This window comes from Stegostoma tigrinum, chromosome 5 (genome assembly GCF_030684315.1).
Source record: "Stegostoma tigrinum isolate sSteTig4 chromosome 5, sSteTig4.hap1, whole genome shotgun sequence".
In the NCBI taxonomy this organism is placed as follows: Eukaryota; Metazoa; Chordata; class Chondrichthyes; order Orectolobiformes; family Stegostomatidae; genus Stegostoma; species Stegostoma tigrinum.
This window is the reverse complement of record NC_081358.1, coordinates 13,234,984-13,254,009: the sequence shown is the minus strand read 5'-3', so window position 1 is coordinate 13,254,009 and position 19,026 is coordinate 13,234,984. Positions and strand designations below refer to the sequence as shown.

Here is a 19,026-nt window from a genome sequence, read left to right as displayed (position 1 = left end):
AGTTTTTCGTCCTGAATTGAACCTACGTTGCCTGTAACCACATTTTTTCTGTCGATATGCTTAAAGACGTGGATTTCCCTTTGAAACAGCTACCAGTAATCTTTACCTCCTCCATATCTCTCCTTGCTTCTTTTATTTGGTTTATCGCCTCGTTTTCTGAACCTTCTGTATTCAGCTTCTCAAGCACACTTTTTATCCTTTAGTTTAGGTCTCCTGTGTCATCCAGGAAGCTCTGGCTTTGTTTTTCACTCCCTTTTGAAGGAATATGCTTTGACTATGTGGAGAGTAATCCTTTATGTGTAATCAAGAAAGAGATAACTCCTACAGAATGCATTAGCAGCATGGTAGCAGTAAAACAAACTGGAGAGCTCAGAATATGCATCGACCCTAAGGATCTAAGCAAAGCCCCAAAGAGATCTCATTACCATCCCAACTATTGAAAGGATTTTCCCACAACTTACAAATGTAAAAGTCTTCACCACCCGAAGTGCTAAGGATGGTTATTGCTAAGTGAAGCCAGATGAAAGTAGCAGCTTTCTAACTACACTCTGGATGCCATTCAGGAGATACAGATGATTGTCCATATCATTTGGCATTTCCACTGCACCAGAAGAGTATCAATGCAGACAAGAGATGGTATGTGACCTTCCTGGGAAGGAAGCTATTGGGGAGGCTCTGTTCGTTCATTGACATGGAGGCACAATGGAAAACCCATTGTTGATCATAATCTAGTGCTGCTGATCGACAGAGCTTGCCAGGTGTACCTGAAGTTAAACAATAAAATCTACAATCATTGAACAGCACATTCCAGTCACATGGTACTGCCACCAGGAAGGACAGCAGATACACAGCAGCATAACTACATGCACATTTCCCTCCAAGTCACTCACCATCCTTACCGGGAATATATCACTATTCTTTCATTGTCAGTGGATCAAAGTCCTGGAATTCTCTCCCTAGTGGCACTGTGGGTCAACCTACAGCACAACGATTGCAGCAGTTCAAGAAAGCAGCTCATCACCACCATCTCAAGGGCAGAAAATGCTGGCCCAGCCAGCAACATCCATGTCCTATGAATGAATTATAAAAAAAACTTCTCTGCATTGAAACTCATTTGACACCTATCTGCCCACTCCATCAACTTGTCAAAGTCCTTTTGAGCTCAACACTTTACAGTTGTTGCAGGTTTGGCATCATCTGCACACTTTGAAATTGTTCCTTGCATACCAAGATCCAGATCATTAATAGAAGGAAAAGCAATGGTCCCAGTGCCAAACCCTACGAACTCCACTATAAACCTTCTTCCAGCCCAGAAAATATCCAAAATATCTACTGACCATTACTGTCTGTTATCCGTCAGTCAGCAATTTAGCATCCGCATTGCCACTGTCCCTCAAATTCACCTACCAGATCACCAACTTTACATCACAACTAGAAGAACAAGCAGTTATTTGAGTTCAGTCTTGCATACCTGCCCTGGTCAAGTTTGTTGGTGCTAGTGAAAATGGCAGCCTTGCTTGCGCAGACAAGTTGTGATATATGTAAATGATCTGGAGGAAGGTGTAGGTCGTCTGATCAGCAATTTGCCGATGACACTAAGATTGGTGGAGTAGCTGATAGTGTAGGGGACTGTCAGAGATTACAGCAGAATATAGATAGACTGGAGAGTTGGGCAGATAAAGTTCAATCCCGGCAAATGTGAGGTGATGCATTTTGGAAGATCAAATTCAAGGGCAAACTATACAGTAAATGGAAAAGTCCTAGGGAAAATTGATGAACAGAGATCTGGGTGTTCAGGTCCATGGTTCCCTGAAGGTGACAACGCAGGTCAATAGGGTGGTCAAGAAGGCATACGGTATGCTTTCCTTCATTGGGCGGGGTATTGAGTACAAGAGTTGGCAGGTCATGTTGCAGTTGTATAGGACTTTGGTTCGGCCACATTTGGAGTAATGTGTACAGTTCTGGTCGCCACATTACCAAAAGGATGTGGATGCTTTGGAGAGGGTGCAGAGGAGGTTCACCAGGATGTTGCCTGGTATGGAGGGTGCTAGCTATGAAGAGAGGTTGAATAGATTAGGATTATTTTCATTAGAAAGACAGAGATTGAAGTCTACAAAATCATGATGGGTATAGACAGGGTGGATAGCAAAAAGCTTTTTGCCCCCAGAGTGGGGGACTCAATTACTAGGGGTCATGAGTTCAAAGTGAGAGGAGGAAAGTTTAAGGGAGATATGCGTGGAAAGTTCTTTACACAGAGGGTGGTGGGCGGCTGGTACGCATTGCCAGCGGAGGTGGTAGACGCAGACACGTTAGCGTCTTTTAAGATATATTTGGACGGGTACATGGATGGGCAGGGAGCAAATGGACAGACTGTTAGAAAATAGATGACAGGTTAGACAGAGGATCTTGATCGGCACAGGCTTGGAGGGCCGAAGGGCCTGTTCCTGTGCTGTAGGTTTCTTTGTTTCTTGGATCAGCTTTACCCCTAACACAGTAAGCTTTTAACAAGAACAAACCAGTCTGCATACAATTGAGACTTCTCATGAACTGACTGACATCAATTAAGGGTTTGTTCAAAGGAACAGCTTGACGACTTTTTTTGTTTCAGAAGTATACTTTATTCATAAAAACATCTTTTATCTACATTCATAGGTACTAAAGCAGTTCTGTACAGTGTTTGTATATCAAGAAAAACAAACACTGGAATTTGACATTCTCTGCAGTTGCAAAAACCAAAGGCATTTCTTATTCATGCAGGACAGTATTTATGCACATTTGAGGCAATGGGAGGGTTTGATAATTGAACAGATCCTTTGTTCAACATTGCTTGAAATCCTTCAGCAATGGTCTTTCCCCAGTGTGCCTTGGCAGCAGCTGTCCCAAGCTTTAGTGCATCTCTCAATGCAATCCTGGACCTTGAAATGTGCCAGCCTACAGCCTAACTCAGTTGAAGTCAGCTTTTTACACTGGAATACCAACAAGTTTCAGGCAGACCAAACAGAATCCATTGCTTGATATCGAAGGAGCCACGTAAGTGAAGCAGGCTCTTCTCACAGGAGTTTGGAGTCTACAGTCTACATGATCACATGTACATCTCAGAGATATGGTAAGAATTGTGAAAACACATTTCCCATTTTTGGCTGACATATCTGTGCCTGTGAACACAACTTAGGTGGGTTGGGGAGTAAATTATTGTTCATGAAATGCTAATGAATGCCAAATAGATTTCTGATGAACCTGAAAGATTCTTAGGAGCTATGTTGCAAAACTTTTACATGGGTGTCAGGAAACTGAATATTTGCCTTCTGCTGAGTTGAACTTACCTCATTCACCCTTCTAAAAATTCTGGTCAGTGCTGGAAAATTCAGCCTAGGGAAACTGGTGAGCATGTGTCTGTCTTTCTTTGCAAGTGGTATGCAACAATCCACATCATAAAATACAGAAAAATAATGGAATGTAAGATCTGGATGATATGTTTATCCATCTTTAATATTTAAAACCTTTTTAGAATCAAATTATCAGGAAGAGAATGCATAATAGGAAGGCACAGGATTAGGACTGACTGCTTTTGGCTGGTCGATTCATATTTCATTACGACTGGGCAGTCTCCTTAAAACCTTGTTTAACAAAAATCTATCACAGCATAGAAAGCAGAGTTCCTATTTGCTAGTTAAAGGGTTAAGCTAAGAAGAAAGTAAATTATCAACTTGACAACACTGCAACAGATTTGCAGCTGTGAACTCCAACTAACTATCACATTCAATTTGATGAGAAAGTTCGACATACTTAAGATCTTTCTGTAAATTGCTTGCAATTTTGTGAAACCACATTTTTCTTCTTTCATTAACATTTTTGGAAGCTCTTCATAACAACCACAATTCACAAAGGGCAGATTTATACCAAATTATTAGTTCAGTCATTTAGAACCTACTGATTTACTTCAGAGATCTCATCACAACCACCTAAAGATATGTCAGAAACTCAAAGATAATTAAAAATAAATCAGCAAAGTACATGAAGCCACAAAATTCACAAGTACAGCAGGCAGAAAGGACTAATACTAGTTGGATCCTATCTGAATCGTTTGTTATAATGCAACACTAACATAATGTCAATTTGTTTATATGTCTTGGCACCTAATTTTAAATGGGATCATCCTTGTTTTTTTAATGTCACTGCGATTAAACAGAAATGGAAGGCTTGATGGCTTCATATAATTCATGCTTAACCCCTCAGAGGTCAGCTTGGCTATAAATTCAGCCCGCAATCCCATAGCAAGAGTATTTTCTTTGCAGACTGTGGGAAATACAGGCAAGGCTCCATATATTGCCAAAATGACTTTCCAATCCAAACATTTGATTTCATGAAACATGGGCCTTGTTGTCATGTCAGTAGAATGACTACTTTTATGAACTCATACAGGAACCAATTCCAACACCTGTGATAAATAAAAACTCAAAGAACGGCAGAATCAGTTTTCATCATGTTTGTTCCAATGGGGCCAGCTTCAACAAAGGAGCCTTCAAAACATTCACCTTCTTCTTCAACCAAGGATCCCCCAGCACCACTGTTGACTGGGCCCTCGGCCAGATCCAACCGGTCTCCCGTACTTCAGCCCTCACCCCAAACATATCCCTCCCACAACAATGATAGGGTTCCCCTTGTCATTACCTACCATCCCACCAGCATCCACATCCAGAGGATCATTAGCTACCATTTCTGTCACTTCCAGTGAGATACCACCTCCACCTGATTTCTCCCCATAACCTTGGACCCCATTCACCCTAGTGCTATATCTAGCTGCCTCTTAATTACATTCAATGTTATCCACTCCTTTGTCCAACTGTGCTTCTCTCTTTGGACTCATTTACTCCCTCCCCCTTCCCCCACCATATCTTCTGCTTATAAACTGATATGTTCGGAGCTATCATGAATTCTGAGGAAGTGTCACACAACCCAAACGTTACCTTTGATTTCACTCCTCAGATGCTGCCAGACCTGCTGAGCTTTTCCAGCAATTTCTATTTTTATCTGTGATAAAAAGTCTTTTCAGAACAATTTTAAGGAACCGGACTCAAGAAAGTGCTGAGATATAAACCCTACATTTACTCCTTTCTAAGGCCTTCAAATCTCTAAATCTGGTTAGAGTACAGAGAGCCTGATTCTATATGTTGGGCGTGTTGGACGATGTAGACCCAACTCTGCTACAGCCTTACTTGACAAGGTCTAACATAGGCTAAAACAAAAACCCCCTTATCTGGAGTGTTCTTGTTCCTTAAGGAACCTGGGTGTGAAACATTGTCTGCTGCTGTATAGAATTATACTGTAAACACCATCCTTACTGATGTGCCAGCAAATCGAGGGCCGGTCCTGTTCAATCCATCAGTTTCCGAAAAGGGCGATTGGACTTTTAAAACATGAAACCCATTGGAAGATGATAGTAAGGAAGTTTTAAATTCTAACCGAAGTAAATTTGTTTTAAAGTATACTATTTCTGCAGAACCAGGAGTTAAGACTACTATGGCTACAATCAATAGGCTGACTCCAAAGACTTTTAGGTACTTAAAGCACTTAAGGGAAATAGGAATTGTGTGGCAAAGTGGAGTTGAGGTAAAGCTTCAGTCATGGTCTTATAAATGCCAGGGCATAATCAAAAGGCCAGCTCCTGTTTATACACTTATGGAAGCATTCTGACAATTCTGAGATAGTGAAAAGGTAAAGAGATAGGTCAAGGAGGTAGAGCTGGATATCTTTAGCACGCAGTTAGAGACTGATGCAGTTTCCTTTGATGTTGCTAAGGGAGAGCACGTAGGACAAAATCAAGGTCAGAAGATTTGTGCCAACAGAGGTAATGGTGCAGGAAACAGTAAGAGAACAGTATTGGAAACATGACTCTGTCTAGGTGTAGGCAGATAAGAATGGATACTGGGGTGTATGCAATCCCATGTATCTGGATCTCCATGAAAAGACTTTAAGAGTAGGATGGTGTGCGTGTTCATGTCAAATGTTACAGCCAGGTGTGTGGGTGTGAGAGCGAGAGCGTGGGCTGGGGGGGGGGGTTAGTTTTCTTTACCACAGTCACTGTCATAGGGCTGATATTGGCATGTCAGTTGTGACTATGATAACAGCCTTTTTGGTACCATATTGATGGGGTACTTGCAGGTGGCATTTCAATGTATCTGCTTTTAGATGGTAGTGATCATGTGTTTCGAATGTGCTATCTAAAATTTTTTGGGGAATTTCTGCAGTGCATTTGTTAATTGTACACACTCCTGCTACTGAGCATTGGCAGTGGAGGGACTGGATGCGGTAACACCTCCATATCATTGACATATAGTATACTAGTAGGGCTACAAATGCTGATTCTTTTGATACCCCACTTAACATAACCTACCATTAGAAAGACCCATTTATTACTACCTTTTTTTTACGCCTGTTAGTCAATCGTTAATCCTTGCCAGTATAGTACCTCCTAAACTAATTAGTCTCCTGTGGGGAGACTTCACCAAAAATCTTCTGAAAGTTTAAGTATACTACATTCATTGCCCTCTTTTGTCAGTTTTATTAATAACATCTTCAAAAAAAAACTCCAAAGTTTGTCAAACATGATGTCTCATTTACAAACCTATGCTCAGTATCCCAATCAGATCATGATCAATCAGGTGTCTAATTTATCTCATCCTTTAGAATAGATTGTAGCATTTTCCCTAATACTGTTGAAAGGACGACAGGCCTGTGTTTTCCCATCTTCTCCCCTGCTACCATTTTAAATGGTGGGGTGACATTTAGCATCTTCCAATCCGAAAGAATATTAAGGAACAAATAGAAAATACCAGAGGTAAATGATTTATTCACATGGTTCTTCTTTGCAATCACAATTATTTTTCAGTCTACACTTCTAATCTTAGTATTCTTTCCATAGACATCTGAAGACTATATGTACTTAATGCATGCCTCTTCCATAACCTTCAACTGCTGCCTTTATATCTTTAATGAGCCATGAAGACCATCCATTCCCTGATTACTAGCTCCATCCCTGTCATTGGCAAAAGTCTAAGACTAACCCAGTCTCTTTGCAGCTAGTTATATTTGATCTGAATTTCCAATTTCATATTTGTGCCTATTTTGAAGATCTCCTTCTTCTACCTCTGTAGCATCACTTGACTTGGCCTCTAACTCGGTTCATCTGCCGCTGGAATCCTCATCCATGCCTTGGTTATTTCTAGACTCAACTATTCTAATGCACTTTTGCTGGTTTCCAATATTCTAACCTCCATAAACTGGAGATCATCTAAAATTTTATGCCTGCATCTCAATCCTCAGGCTAAATCATATTCCTCCTTCACTTCTGTGTTCACAGATCCATTTTAGCTTCAGGTTAAGCAATACCTTGATATTTAAATGCTCATCCTATTTTTCATATTTTGCCATGGTTTCGCCCCTCTCTTACCTCAGCAATTTTCTCCATCCTAAAATTGAGATATTTGCTCTCCTTGAAGTCTGGCTTGTTTGTGCATTTACAGTCATAATTACTTCGGTGACAATGGTTTGACAGATGAGGAACTTCAGTTATGTGGGCTGACCAACATTAGAGCAGAGAAGGTTAAGATGAGACTTGATTGACACACTTGCAAACATGTATGGGTAAGATAGCGGGAAATTGCTGTAATAGTTAAAAGTATGATAAGCAGACAGATTTACAGGTAATTCATAAAAGAATCAGAGTTACCTTAAGAAAAACCCTTTTTACACAATGAGTGATTAGGATGTGGTTAAGAATTTCCCAAATAGAATGAATAATAGCTTTCAAAAGTGGATTGGCTAAATACTTGAAAGAAAACAATTTAATGGATTTGGGGGCAGGAGCAGTCAGTGAAAGTGATTCAGTTTTTTAAAACAAAACCAAAGAGCTCGTGTAGTCTTAAAGATTTGAAGAATCTCCTTTCGAACTGTACTAATCTATGACACTGTATCAGTATATGAGCGATTTTTCTTCCATATAATCAATCTCTCGGTCAGTAATAAATTTATTACAATGTCTGAAGTACAGTCAAAAGTATCATGTCTTTGGCGATACAAAAGGAGATGTTAAACTTAAAAGGGCAGCACATTTAGAATCTTCTAGAAGAAAGTGAGGGGAGAAATAGTTGAAGCATGACATTATCACATTAGACAGGAAGTTCCCAGTTATTTCTACAATCTGAGGATGGGATAAAAATAAACCAACTATTTGATTGGCATCCTCCAGTTTACTTAAACCACAACACCTAAAAGGCAAAAAACACAAAGGTGAGAAAGCATATCAGTTGCAATACACAGATTTACTTACGGGTACAGCAAATAATGCATTGAAAGGAATACTGGAAAATCTCACGCACCATAAGAACAAAGCAAAGAAAACTGGAACCCTTCAACAGTGACGTAAGAAAACTAAAGTATCAAATCAGAGTATTATCAAATTTCATTTATTTTTAACAAAAACCAAATCTTACAAAATTTCCATTTATTTTCTAGTCTTTAATCATTTATATCTATAAAAATGAACGAATGTAAACTACTAATTACAGAAGCAGAAACTTAAGGTGTTGTGGGGTGCACAGGATAATGGAATACTTTGTGTGTGGAACAAATTCATTATAAATAGTCAAAAATTAATAACCATAGAGAAACATGCAGCACCAGAATATATACCCTTGGGACTGAAATCTGCCCCAGGAATGTCAGCATCATTTAATAATTATTCCAGTGCTCCTGAAGCAAAGGGGTTATCCTGTGGAAGAGAAGCTAAGGACATAACATTCTGAATCCCCCTAATGTAACCATTTATACCTCTGGATAAGACTTAAGGACTGGTGCGAAGGTTTACATGGAAAGCTTCTTTGTCCAGTATTTGTAATGGAATTCTTAAACAGGTTGTGTGTCACTGGAGAGGTTCCAGAGAGATACAGTTCCAGTTTTCTGCATAAATTCTGAAGGCGGCCACATGCAAACCCAAATCTTTGACTATAAGTCACTGAGTAAAATGACTTATGCAATTATTTATTTTAGAAACAAATAAAGTCTCTCCTTCCAATCCTTACAAACTTAAATTATAAAACTTCTGTTTAAAGTTAAAACAAATTAGTCTATAACTTTTAATATAATTCACGATACTTTTTAAAAAATTTACTTGCCTGAACTTAATTGCACCAACTATTTAATTGGAGATTAATATTTTTATACTACAAATAACCACCTATCATTCATGCAAGTAATACTTCTAGCAACTCTTCTGAAAATTAAGAAGATGAATGAATTCAGAAGAGCTTGAAAAGTATTTGACATGCAATAAAATCCAAGGGTGTAATACCTAAAGTTGTTCTGCTATTCTTTAATTTATAGTAATCAATCCTAAATCTGGCTGGCATTCTGTCCTACTTCATTTGTAAATGTTACTGAATTAGTCGCAACCACAAAACAAAAATGGGCACTCCAAATATATGAAATGGGTCAGCAAATGGCAGAGAGATGACTGGGGAAGAAAACTGCAAATGTAATGGCTCTGGAGCGATAGCATGTAAACCCTCCTTCACCAGAATCAGCTAGCAATAATTGTGACATACAATCATATCAGTATACATTTGCAATGTACACAAAGAAGGGTGGCTAGTAGGAAGTGTGCAAAAGCTCCCAAGCTGCAAAGAAAAACACAAAAAGCAGCAGAAAATGTAGTGAAACCATGAAAATCCATCTTTCAATATCTATGTTCAATAACACAGATATACTTAAACTGCAAATGCTTCTAAGAATACAATTAAATTAATGAAGACATCTGCATATCATATGGAAGTCTTTGGTGATACTATCTATACAAAGGTTACTTTTCATGGAGCTATAATGTTTTGAAAGCTAATGCAGTAAATCACAATATATGGCTTTGTATTCTCTCCACTCCTCTGTAGGTTTAATCCCACTAACTGTGTGTAGTCATGTTATTCCAACCAGTGTGGGGTTTTTTAATATAAAGCAATGATACATTATGAAAAAACATTGGAAATGTTAGAAAACCTCAGAAATGTACATCTTATACAAAATAATTTGTTTTGCTTTACAGTTATCCATCTAATTATTCCCACATTGCTTTGTCAATCTGTTTGAAACCATACACTATACACAATTCTGTCAGAATAATAAATATACAAGATTATGTACATTATAACAAGGCCTATTTTTCACATCCTTAATTATGAAATGTCTAAACGTAGATTGGAGATTCAGCACACGAGATGAATTGGGATATCTATTTAAAATAAATGAATTACAGATATAAAACTAGGCTGAACCATTATTAACCAAAATAAAGTGATTAAAAGGCCACACGCTCAGCACTCCTTCAAGTGTTCAGACATTCAAGTACCTGTGAGCAAAGGCTAACATAGCCCTGCCATTTAAAAAATAGAACTTTATATAGAAACAAGGAGCTACCCCTTGTATAAGCACCATATGTGCCATTCACTTTAAAATACACAAAGTCAACATTTCAGATCCAAAGGTCAGCCAAGTGACCCTGTAAAAGCCATACAGGAAGTCATCTGTAAGGCATATTAACATGCAGGTATGTGCACACATTTTAACTAGCAGTTTCTATCTTACGTGGCAGATTCCCAACTCCCCCCACCCTCCCCAACCCCCACTGACGAGGATGGAATTCCTGCATACATAGTAAAGGGCTTTCCTGTAGTGAGTACGGTTCTGTGTGTGTTTTATTAAAAAAGAAAAATTACTTGCATGCTAATAGTAAACATGGCAGACATTATCGGTGAAACCCAACCGCTCGTTCATTAGTCATAACTGCCTTAGTGCCCATTCCTATACAAGTCTGATGACTACACATTCCAAAACAGTTCATTTTTCTTTACTCATATTTAGCTTAAGTGGTATAGATAAGCTTTAAGATAGTTCAGACCAAAATTTAAGACACTCATTCATGATCAACTGAATAGTGTTTCACTTGGTTCTTCACAGTGCAGATGAAATAATTGTTAATTGATTTTCACACTTTCAATTCACGGACTTCGGATTAATATCCCTCCTGAAAGGGTATCAGACCTGTTACTCAGTGTTGATAAAGTGACAATAAAACTCCTAATGGTCATATAGATCTTTTAGTCAATGAGTTGATAGCAGAAATCCCCGAGTCAGTCTGTCGGGTTCATCAAAGAGTAACTGCCGAGAGTCACCTTAGATAGCATTATTTACTGAGCTCAGGAGGGATGTTCTTTAGGCTGGTTTCAATCAGAGTGCTGTCCAACAATCAATGAGTCGTTAGAGTCGCTCAATGTCCCGATACTTCTTTCTCAGTATGGAGACCTGATCTTTGAAGAGAACTGGATCTAGTCTCATCTGGGAGTGGATCAAAGGCATGGATCCAAACCAAGTTGCAAATGTGTTCATGCAGGTTTGCCGTTGAGCAAAATGATCAGGGTCAGCCCATCGGGAAGCTCTGGAGGACTGAAACGTAAAGATTGATCATATATTTACTGGAGTTCAAAAAGGGTGTGAAATGGAGCTCTCACCAACGAACTGAATAAAACACATACACAATATGTATAAAGCTTGACATATGAACAACAAAAAAAAGAAATAACAGACAGCCCATCAATACCGGAGGTGAAGAAATGACAGGTTAATCTTTTGGTAGAGATGCTTTGTGAATGCATTGTTATTTTTACTACTTGCATCACAGCCACTTCTCTTCTCAGATAGGAGTCCTGAAGACATGCTATTCACCTTTGAAGTTGTAGCAAAGATCTGTAGTTCAGATTGTGGGTGAGTTTGTTGACATGCTCGCCAAGCTGACTTGTTTTTATTCAAGTATTTCGTCACCGTGCTAGGTGACATCATCAGTGGAGCCTCTGATGAAGTGATGATGTTCTACTCCACGTGGAATTTATACTGTACGGTCTATTATGGTGAGTGCTGTCATTTCCAATTTTGATCTGTCTGAGTTTGCATATAGGGTCAAATTCTATATGTTTGTTGATTGCATTATGTTTGGAGAACCATGCCTGTAGAAATTTCCATGCGTGTCTATGTTTGGTTTGGGCTAGTATGGTTACTTTGTCCCAGTTAAACTGAGGGCCTTCATTGCCCAAGTGTACTGATATTAAAGGGAAGTTTGTCATGCTGTTTTGCTGTAGCTGATGTTCATGTATTCTGATGGCTAGTTTCCTTCCTGTTTGCCAGCTTAATGTTTGTGGCAGTCGTTGCATGGTTTTTGTAAACCATATTGACTCTGCATATTTTGGGAATGGGGTCTTCAAGCCTTGTGAATGTTTGTGGACTTGTGTACTACCGTGATTCCTGGTGCTCTGAGGAGTCTTGTCAGTTCTGATACGTTCTTGACGTAGGGCAACGTGGCCAGTGTGTAAGGTGTACACATGTAGGGCCACACTGCCGTACATCAAGAACATATCTGAACTGACAAGATTCCTAAGATCACTAAGAATTAGGGTGACACACAAGCCCACAGCCACTATACGACAAACACTTAAGGATTGAAGATTGGGTTGCATGGTGGCTCAGTGGTTAGCACTGCGCCTCACAGCACCAGGGACCCGGGTTCAATTCCAACCTCAGGTGACTGTCTGTATGGAGTTTGCACATTCTCCCCGTGTCTGTGTGGGTTTCCTCCGGGTGCTCCGGTTTCCTCCCACAGTCCAAAGATGTGCAGGCTAGGGGGATTGGCCATGCTAAATTGCTCGTAGTGTTCAGGGGGGTGTGGGTTATAGGGGGATGCTTCAAGGAGCGGTGTGGACTTGTTGGGCCGAAGGGCCCGTTTCCACACTGTAGGGAATCTAGCCTAATCTATTACAGCGAACAGACAGGAAAGAAACTAGCCATCAGAATACGTGATCATCAGCTACAGCAAAATGGCACAATGAACTTTCCTTAATATCAGTACACTCAGACAATGAAAGCCATCAGTTTAACTGGGACAATGTAACCATACTAGCCCAAGCCAAACATAGACACGCATGGGAATTCCTACAGGCATGGTTCTCAAACTGTAATCAACAAACATGCAGAATTGGAACCCAATATAAACCCAGACAGAATAAAACCGGAAATGACAGTACTCACCATAACGGACCAGATTGCATAAATTCCAAGCAGATAGAACAACATCGCTTCATCGCTGCCCCACTTATGATGTCACCTAGTATGGTGATGAAACATCTGCACAAAAACTAGTCAGCACTTATATGTTTGTTTCTGATTTTGAGCTGGGTTGAGGACCAAATTTGCCTAGTTCCATTCTTGACCATCTAGATGAAGCCAGAAAATCAGCTAAAATGGCTTCTCTTCCTGATTCTACATATTTGAAGTACTTCCAAAGCTCTAGCAAGGTGTGTCTATTTTTTAACTATACATGATGCATTTGGCATCTCCCAAAGACACGAGAAGAGCCATCTATATGCTGGAAACATCTAGTCTCACATGACCACAAACATTTGTCCACTGTTCCACTTGCTATAATTGGCAATGATGCCTATCCAACATTCAATCCCAGAAGATTGCTAGTTTACTCCAATCATGGCCTTAATTTCCCCGCTACAAACTTGCTCCCCCAGACAGAAGTTCCATCACTTTCCCTTGGGACTGTGCAGGTACAAACCAGACCACCTACAACACCTACACCTGCGTATCATTGCCTGGATCTTGTGTCAGCTCACCTGCTGAAATTCACTCATGCCTGCACTATTTACAGACTTGGCCATACGAGTCTCATTCAACTATTACCAATGTCCTGACCAACTTGTAATGTCACTCACTCAATTTGGCAGTGCATTAATTTTAAAATGATCATTGTTTTCAAATCACCCCATAGTTTTCTCCTATCTCTGCATTAACCCCCTCAGCCTAGAATGCACAAATCTTTACCCGTATATAATGTGTCCTCTTGAATGTCTGCAATTTTAATCCTTTGACCATTAGCAACCTTTCTCCTTCCTTGTCGAGAATGTATGCTGTAGGATTTCCTAAGTCTTTCATAGTATCCCTTCTCTTTTAAGATGTTCCTTAAAACCTCACTTTCTCATTGCACCTTGTGGCTCACTGTCAAATGTTTTTAATATTTCCTGTGAAAAGCCTTCAGAAATTTTAGTTTAGTTGTGAATATAAGTTGTTATATATATTTACCATAATTTCTCTCTCTTTCACAAAGGTACAGCTTTAATAATGGACAACTTTCATCTGCATAAAGATTGGGCAAATCAAATTAGCGACGATAATGGAGAGGAGGAATTCCTGGAGTGTGTACAGAATGGTTTGCAGAATCAGTGTGTAATGGAACCAAGAGAACAGGCCACCCTAGATGGGTTGTTGCATAAATGAGAAAGAGAATTATCGGTGATCCAGAATTCTACTCCACAATTTGAGAACAAAAGTCATCGCTAACATTTCAGTGTTGTTTTGACAAATCGCCGCACTGTTAGAGAAACTGCTTTTTAAAGACATACTAAGCAGAAGCACAATCCACCTGCTTAGCTAAATGTAAAAAGTTCATTAGCATGATTTCAAAGAGCAGGGGAATTATTCCCAGTGTCTTGACCAATAACAATCTGTCAATCACCATAAAAAAACTTGCATATTTTGGCTGTGTTTTCCTTACACCAGTGACTGTACTTCAGAAACACTTCATTAGCTGTAAATTGTTTAAAGATATCTGGTGGTCATTAAAAGCCTTATATAACTGCAAGCCTATCTTTCAATCCCTAAGCCTTGGTATCATAGGTTCAACAAATCCATTTCAAAGACCGTAAAATTCATAACGTCTGGGCTTTCTCACTTTCCACCCAATTAAGTTACCTGTTGCATCATTGTCTCTTTATACTGTTTTTTCTGAGTGACCTTAACAGGAGGCAGCTTGGTGACAGCTGAAACCAAGAAGTTCATTAGTATGTCTTCACAGTTGGCCAGTTGATCCACCATGTTTTTTAGACTGGAAGGCAGATAATGAGTATACAGGTAATGGTAGTACCTACAATAATAAAAGCATATATAGCAGTGAATTAATCTTATGTATCTATAATCCATACAATTTTTAAAATTAAATGCTCTCGACAATCTGATTGAATGCAAGTTAACTGGTAGACAGGAAGAATTCCCTGTTTTCTCAAGTCAAACTGCTTACTCAACAGCAGTGCAGGAGGTTCAACTGAAGGAAATTACTCCATCACAATTTTACCAACACTGAGTTACATGGTTAAGAACTTACAAGAAAAATCAATTAACAGAAAAACCAATCATTGGGAAGCAATATCAGAATGGTGGTGAATAGTGAAGAATATTTGAAAACATAATTGCTCAAATTTTCAGAAAGAGAATGTTTTTACAATTGTAGAAGAGAAAAATGAAATTCATGTCATAGAATTAATGAGCAATTCATCATTAAGTGATTGATTTTGTTAAAAGAACTGCTGTGCAAATCAATTTCAAAACTCTTCACTATCTACACATTTTCTTCTAGGAACACAACGTTTAAAAAAAACTTGTAACAGCTCACAATTCCCTTCATGTTTTAATTTTGAGTTCTCATCAATATGTCGCTGAAAGTGATGCAGGAATGTCACTTGATTTAAAGTGTTGTTGTAATGCAAATTCAAAGTCAGTTACACTGGTTGCAGTTCTGCAGACATGCAGAAAGCTAGCACACTGCAGCCAAAGCATAATGAATTTGACATCTGCTTATTTATATGACTACTTTGCATGATGTGGAGGTGCTGGTGTTGGACTGGGGTGGGTAAAGTCAAAAATCACACGACACCAGGTTCTAGTCCAAATTTATTTGAAATCACAAACTTTCGGAGCGTAGCCCCTTTTGTCAAATGCAATGACAGGCAAGTGCACAAACGCAGAGAACAAAGGGATCATACAACTGGTTTGATTGGAGTGAGCAAACCTAAAATGGTTCCTACTTCTGCAATTTTTAGAATGTAAGAATGTATGGGTGATTAAAGATTCAATAGAAGTCAGCCAGCCATTTTAGGTCTGTTCACTTTCCTCTCACCAGTTGTATGATCTTTTAATCTCTGCCTATAAACTGTGTTTGTGTGCTTACCTGTCATTGCATTCGAAGGGGCTGTGCTCAGAAAGCTTGGGATTTTAAATAAAACTGTTGGACTATAACCTGGTGTCATGTGATTTTTGACTACTCTGCAAACCTGGAGATTTCCAGTGATTATTTAACGCTAACAAAATCAGTGGGAATGAATTTTCTGTGGTGTGACCCATCAGAATGCCATTTATTGAGATTTGCTAAAGCAAACAAATTCTTTAATTATAAAATTTAAAGGAAACCATTAGCATTAAGATTTATTTGCAGCTTGTAATTATATCTATAATAGATCAGTTAAAAGAGCAACACTAATGTCTTGTATTAGTCCCATCTGTATTGGAACGCTCAGGAGGAGATCATTACAGACCCCCTACTAATTGCATCATTCTCATTTATCCTGCACAGCTGCTTACCTTGGGGTAAACCATTTCACATGATCGATTTCACCAACTACAAAAGGTACTGCATAAACTATATAAAGTAGACTGGCTATTTTGGATCGTGGAGCAGCTGTTAGTGCTTTGTTAAAGTGCGATTACCTGTTATTAATGGTTGTTGTTGTTCTGTGAATTTATCCACTGTTACAGCAGACTTCAATAAGTTATTCCCTAAACTTAAAGCATTGTAACAGAAAGCAACAGGCATGTCTGAAAGGATGATCTGCAGTTCATCCCCGATAATTATGTTTATCATGATTCTGGCACAAAGTTAACTTTTAATTGAAACCAGATCCTTCTAACGTGTTCCTCCCTCATCACATTTCATGGGAAAAGCTGCAAGAGGTTTATATGCACTGTGACTCAGGTTTTGCTAATTTCCCAGCTAGTGCTTAGCATATTGTAAAATTTTTAATTGGCAGTTAACAGCCATCAGAAAGCGAGCTCTATGAAAATATCACATTCATTGGCATTGACTAATGTAAGTGTATAAAAACATCAGTCCTGCCGTCCATTTATAGCTATTAAACATAGATATGTAGTTGAAGAAAAATGCTGATAAATTTATTGGAATTTGTTGAGGAAGGAATAGGCAGGACAGATAAAGGGGAGTATGCAGATGTAACATGTGGATTTGCTGTCAAACTTCACTGGAGGTGCATGCTGGAAATCAAATCTATTCTTGGATCGTCACATATGGTAAAAAAAATTAGCGAAGTATGTAGAGTCCCAACTTACCTGCCTGAAAGACTAAGGTCAACAGAAAACGCGTACAAGGTTTCTGTACTTAACAAGAACTAGTTTATTGGAAATGAACTGATGACATTAATCCTACTAGTTAAATACAGACATTTATAGATTAGAAAATGTTGATGTTATGGGTGGAAGGAAAACAAAAATTAGCAAAACTGTTCAATAACACTGATCCTCATGATTCAATGGAGCTCTACTTTGCTTCCCAAGTCTTTCATATCTTTGATCTTTTCCTAGGTTCTTTCACTTCTTCACAGGAGGCAGAGAAGACAGGTTCACAAATTATAAAGTCTGACTCATTGGTTAAAAAGAAATAGCTTACAGTAACTTCTGGGAGAAAACAACTGGATTTCTTCAGCTTCTAAGTATCTCACTGGGCTGGCGTGGGTGTGTAGAGACACAGAGAAGCACAGGCAGAGAGACAGAGACAGAGTACCTCCTCTTCCTGAGGTTGGAAGGCTTCCCCCTATATCATTGACAACTACAAGCTGTTCAACTACCCAGGAACCCGACAGTTGTTGTCAGGCTGGTGACCTTCAACATCCACAACCAGTTGTTTGTTGCTGACCACACCCCAAAACCATGCAGTCTTCCCAATTCCTTTCCCAGTGCTTACAAAGTAATAGAGTAAATATGACTTAATGAGTTTTAATAAGTTGTATTTAAAAAGTACAGCAATTCCTTCCTCAACTCTGTTGTGAAACAGTCCTTTGCTCAATTTAGTCCACAATCAAAAATAAATTAAGCTGTAATCTTTACATTTCTAAAGGTGTTTGATAAGGTAAAACCAACAGTACCACACAATAAGATAAGAGCCCATGTTGTTGGGTGTAGTATATTAGTTAGCGTTTTTACAGAGTAGAAACAGGCCCTTCAACCCATGTGTCTGTGCCAGGCACCAAACATCCATTTATTTAATCACATTTTCCAGCACATTTTTACAGTGCAGAAAAAGGCTCTTTGGCCCATCCAGTTGGCGCCAACATTACTCCCACTAAAAGTACGCTAATCCCAATTTCCTGCACTTATCCCACATCCTTGAATGTTATGATATCTGAAGTGCTCATCCAAAAACCGTTTCAAAGGTTATAAGATTTCTGGCCTCCACTACCTTCCCAGGTTTTGCATTCCAAACTCCCACCACCCGCTGAGTGAAAAAGTCTTTTCCCAATCTCCAGCCCTTTATCCTAAAACTATGCCCTCTTGTAATTTACCGATCAACCAAGGGGAACAGCAGCTCTCTATTCACTGTATCCATACCCTTCAATCTTACAAAACGCAATTATGTTCATCACCTTGGTCTAGTCTCTCTTCATACCAGCATTGTTCCACCCCAGGTAAATCGCTTCTCCAGTGCAATCGTATCTTCCTATTTTGTGTGACAATCAGAACTGAATGCCTTGACTAATAAAGCCAAGTATCCTATCCCATACTGAAGGAGGGTCACTGGACCTGAAATGTTAACTCTGCTTTCTCTTCACAGATGCTGCCAGACCTGCTAACTTTTTTCCCAGCAATTTCTGCTTTGTTTCAAATTTCCAGGATCTGCAATTTTTTTCGGTTTTTTGTTTAGTTAGTATCCTACATGTCTTCTCAACCACTTATTAAGTTTAGAAAGCCATCATGGGTTGATGTAGTCTTGGTGGGCCAAAGGGCCTGTTCCTGTGTTTGTATTGTTCTTTGTTCTATCTGTCTGACTACCTACAAAGATCTGCGTAAATACAGACTAAGATCCTG

At 39.1% G+C, this 19,026-nt stretch overlaps 1 protein-coding gene across 1 annotated transcript in view; it reads right to left on the bottom strand.

Moving 5' to 3' along the window:
• Positions 1–8,449: 8,449 nt before the first annotated feature.
• The window catches only part of ext1b (exostosin glycosyltransferase 1b), a 174,403-nt gene continuing 163,826 nt past the window's right edge, over positions 8,450–19,026 (bottom strand). Inside the window, exons 11-12 of the mRNA XM_048528949.2 lie at positions 14,851–15,022; positions 8,450–11,490 (exon numbers count right to left, since the gene is read on the bottom strand). Of these exons, the coding sequence (XP_048384906.1) occupies positions 11,305–11,490; positions 14,851–15,022 (358 nt within the window). The 3' untranslated portion in view covers positions 8,450–11,304. The remainder of the gene's footprint in view (positions 11,491–14,850; positions 15,023–19,026) is intronic.